This window comes from Puntigrus tetrazona, unplaced genomic scaffold, assembly GCF_018831695.1.
Source record: "Puntigrus tetrazona isolate hp1 unplaced genomic scaffold, ASM1883169v1 S000000159, whole genome shotgun sequence".
In the NCBI taxonomy this organism is placed as follows: domain Eukaryota; kingdom Metazoa; phylum Chordata; class Actinopteri; order Cypriniformes; family Cyprinidae; genus Puntigrus; species Puntigrus tetrazona.
The window spans coordinates 1-3269 of record NW_025047835.1 but is presented as its reverse complement, the minus strand read 5'-3'; the positions used below and the strand labels follow the sequence as shown (position 1 = coordinate 3269).

General features: G+C 41.9%; 1 protein-coding gene across 1 annotated transcript; it reads right to left on the bottom strand.

Moving 5' to 3' along the window:
- Window positions 1-246: 246 nt before the first annotated feature.
- Window positions 247-3056, bottom strand: LOC122332996 (microtubule-associated serine/threonine-protein kinase 3-like). Its single transcript, XM_043230476.1, has 3 exons — window positions 2179-3056; window positions 648-724; window positions 247-391 (listed from the first exon to the last, which is right to left on the bottom strand). Exons 1-3 carry the CDS (start codon window positions 2259-2261, stop codon window positions 318-320), a joined length of 234 nt encoding a protein of 77 aa, XP_043086411.1. The 5' UTR covers window positions 2262-3056; the 3' UTR covers window positions 247-317.
- Window positions 3057-3269: the final 213 nt, after the last annotated feature.

Below are 3269 nucleotides of genomic sequence, written 5' to 3'. Positions count from 1 at the left end.
GTAGGGTCCCATCATTTCAAGCAAGCATTAATAAAAGCGGATGGAGCCTCAGTACATAATCACGGCAGCGTAAAGTAATGAGGCTACACACTGACTTCACTATAATTGCTGTGACAAATGCCAAGCTTCCCATCCACGGTACAGCCTTGAGGGCAGCTGCAGCGAACACAGAATCTCATTGGCCGGCTAGAAACCTTTCCACTCATTCCTTGCTTCTTTTATACAGCCATTATGAAAAGGCAGATATAAGATGATGCATGACAAATGACTAATGCAAATACACTCGGACATGTTTGCCGTCTCATTCTGCTCAGCTCTTACCTCCGTATGAATGGAAAATTGACCGAAGGACTGCCGGAGACATTTCTGGGACTGTCCAGAGGACTGCTGCCTGTAGGAAACACATCTCTATGATCAATGTGCACATTACGGTTGTTTTGAGTTAATGGATGCCGAAGTGGTTCTGTATTGCCTGGCACTCATTTGCAAGGCTTTGTTGACAAAGTGTTACTGGCATTGGCATATTCCAGCAGCGGGGCTGGCTGTGCAAGCATGTTATGCTAGCCTGTATTTATCATCAAGCACGGTGTAAATCAAACATCATTATCATAATTGAGAGAGAAGCAAAAAGTAGTAATTATAGCTACCAGTTTGCAAAGGAAGGGGTGAGAGCGGTCTTGATAGAGTAGGTGAGGGAGCCAAACTCTTCCTCTTGTTCCGGTTACTGTGGAAAGGCAAAAATACATAGTTTTCACAACACTCCTCATTATGAGAGCCGTCTGTAGGGATGGTCTGTTAACGTCTTTAGAAGTGGAACACAATTTGAGATTACAAAAAACATTAGATGTGGTATAACTGAATCAATCAATAGTGTCTTCGGTTTCTTTGAACGGGCCTGTGGACATTTATTACATAGTAGAAATTATGAATTTGGGCTTTATGTTAACACATTTCAGCCTCTTTAGAACACAAATTAAGTCATTTTTGATGAAATCTGAGAGCTTTCTGACCCTGCGCAGGCACCAATGGCAACTACCACATTCAAAGTGTCACATGAACTGATTTTTGAAGTTTAATGATGCCTTTACTACCTTTCCCGGCCTAGAACGTGGCAGTCACGGTATATCTTAATTTCTGCTCTAAAAATAAAAAAGTGTCACCGATCTGGAATGGGATGAAGGTGACTAATGACAGATTTTTTTCCCTTTAAGGTTTCATTCTATTGCTTCTATCTTTTTTCAATGGGAGCGCGTTGAACGGAGGCGTTTCGACTGCGCACTCACAATGTTTATTCTTGGTCAGCGCAATGGGAGATACAGGTCGTCAAAGACGGCTTTAAGTAGTAAACATGCTATCAGTATAAGCAGCTGCCCACTCATATACACAACAAGTCTGGTCATGTGACATCAACATGGCAGCACCCACGAAGGGGCGACCCTCTCCATGCAGAGTAAAAAAACGTTTTTTTCCTCATCTCCTGTGAGCATTCACCACTTTAATGAAAAATATACACACACATTAAAGCAGTTTATTTCCCAATACCTAAAATCTTTTCAGCTAGCAAATATTTGCGCCGCTCTACATTTACATGCTTTTTATTACCTTTTCTTAAAACTAATTTAGTTCGGCTTCTATTAAACAAAATAAACAACCCTCCTTATGACCTCGACGACCTTATAACTTTTCACTACAAAATTAGCCTACAATCGAGCACACGGACTATACTTTGTTGGCAGGGATTTCAAAACGAAAGATAACGACACGTCCGTCGCAGGCCCTCCGTACGTACGGTTAAACGGTATATAAACGTTACGAAAAGACTAGGCGACAGAATATGACCGTCCACCGCCGACAGGACAATGAGGAGCAGAGGACGCTCGGCAGTGCGCGGGCCACGTTTACTATAGGAAACAAAAACGGGCAGGGTGGAAAAACAGCGTGCATGCGGTCCACGACCAAACCCAGGACGCCGAAGAAGATACGTTCAAACCGCGACAGTAGTTACACGGGATTTTAAAAAGAACGATCTAGTTTATCAAGCGCATTTCTCGCGGTTGCGTCCGTGGGGTTTTTTCCAAGTTACAGCAAGTTTGGCGGACCAACCTTGACGACCAGCAATCAATCACAACAACAACAACAAAAAAAAACATACAGCAACACGCTCGAGCTCGTCGTTACCTTTTGGGCCGTTTGACTAAACCTCCGGAAACGAACTGACTTTTATAACTCGGACACACCGTCCAGTAATTCCGATCAGACATGATGTCGGTGTGCTCGTCTTCGTCGTCCCGCGGTTAGCAAATCCTCATCGAAGATACACCGCAGCATTGCGACGAGTAAAAGCACCGAAGTCTAACGCAATTCCCAGGCGAACTCCATGTCGACACAGACTCCATCGCGCCCGGTAACGTTACGGGGGAGTAGACAGAAAGCGCCTTAAGTACGGCGGCGCGATGCCATCATCGCGTTATTTTCTCACAAGTGACACATTGCCACATTGGTTTGGAAAATGCCATCGTCTGGTTACACTCGAGCCCTGTCACCGCCAACGGACGCTGCTCCCGGGTTTAAAGGTATAGCAGCACGACCGTACGCGATGGCAAGTTTTGGGGCAACAATAAAAAGAAAAGCGGGTGCGCGGAGCGGAGGAAGTTGTCATAAGAGTCTGACTGAAAGAAGGGGTCATGGTGGGGTTTGAACGTCACTGTGCCGGGCAACTAAACCCGCCTCCTTTAACTTAGCATGCAAAGAGTGTCCCATGCTGGTAAGCGCGTGTAATAGATTATTGTGGAGAGGATAATGTCAAAACCTAAAGACAAACTAAACTAAAAAAACTTTCAAAAACCCTCATTTTCATGTGAGCGTCACTGTTACATTATAAATTAATTCATGAACACAGTTCCAATGAACACTGAATGCATGAAATGATTAATATTAAACATATTGCACGTTATTCTATATACATTCTTACATAATCGAATAAAGACAGATACATTATTACCAAAAAATGTAAAAATGAACATATTGCAAACTTATAAATAATTAGCCTAACTCACGTTCTGTTATTTTTTTTTCGACACATAATTTCTTATTATGCTTAAAACTTAAAAATGCTTGCTTTATGTATTTTAAACAACATGTAGCAATAGAATGTTAATATTTAAATATAAATACTAAAAATGTAATTTTTTTATAGAATCTGTTTTTTACTTTTATGCAACTGTGAATGTCATTTGCTTTGGATGCACTTTTTAAATGAATTTGAATTT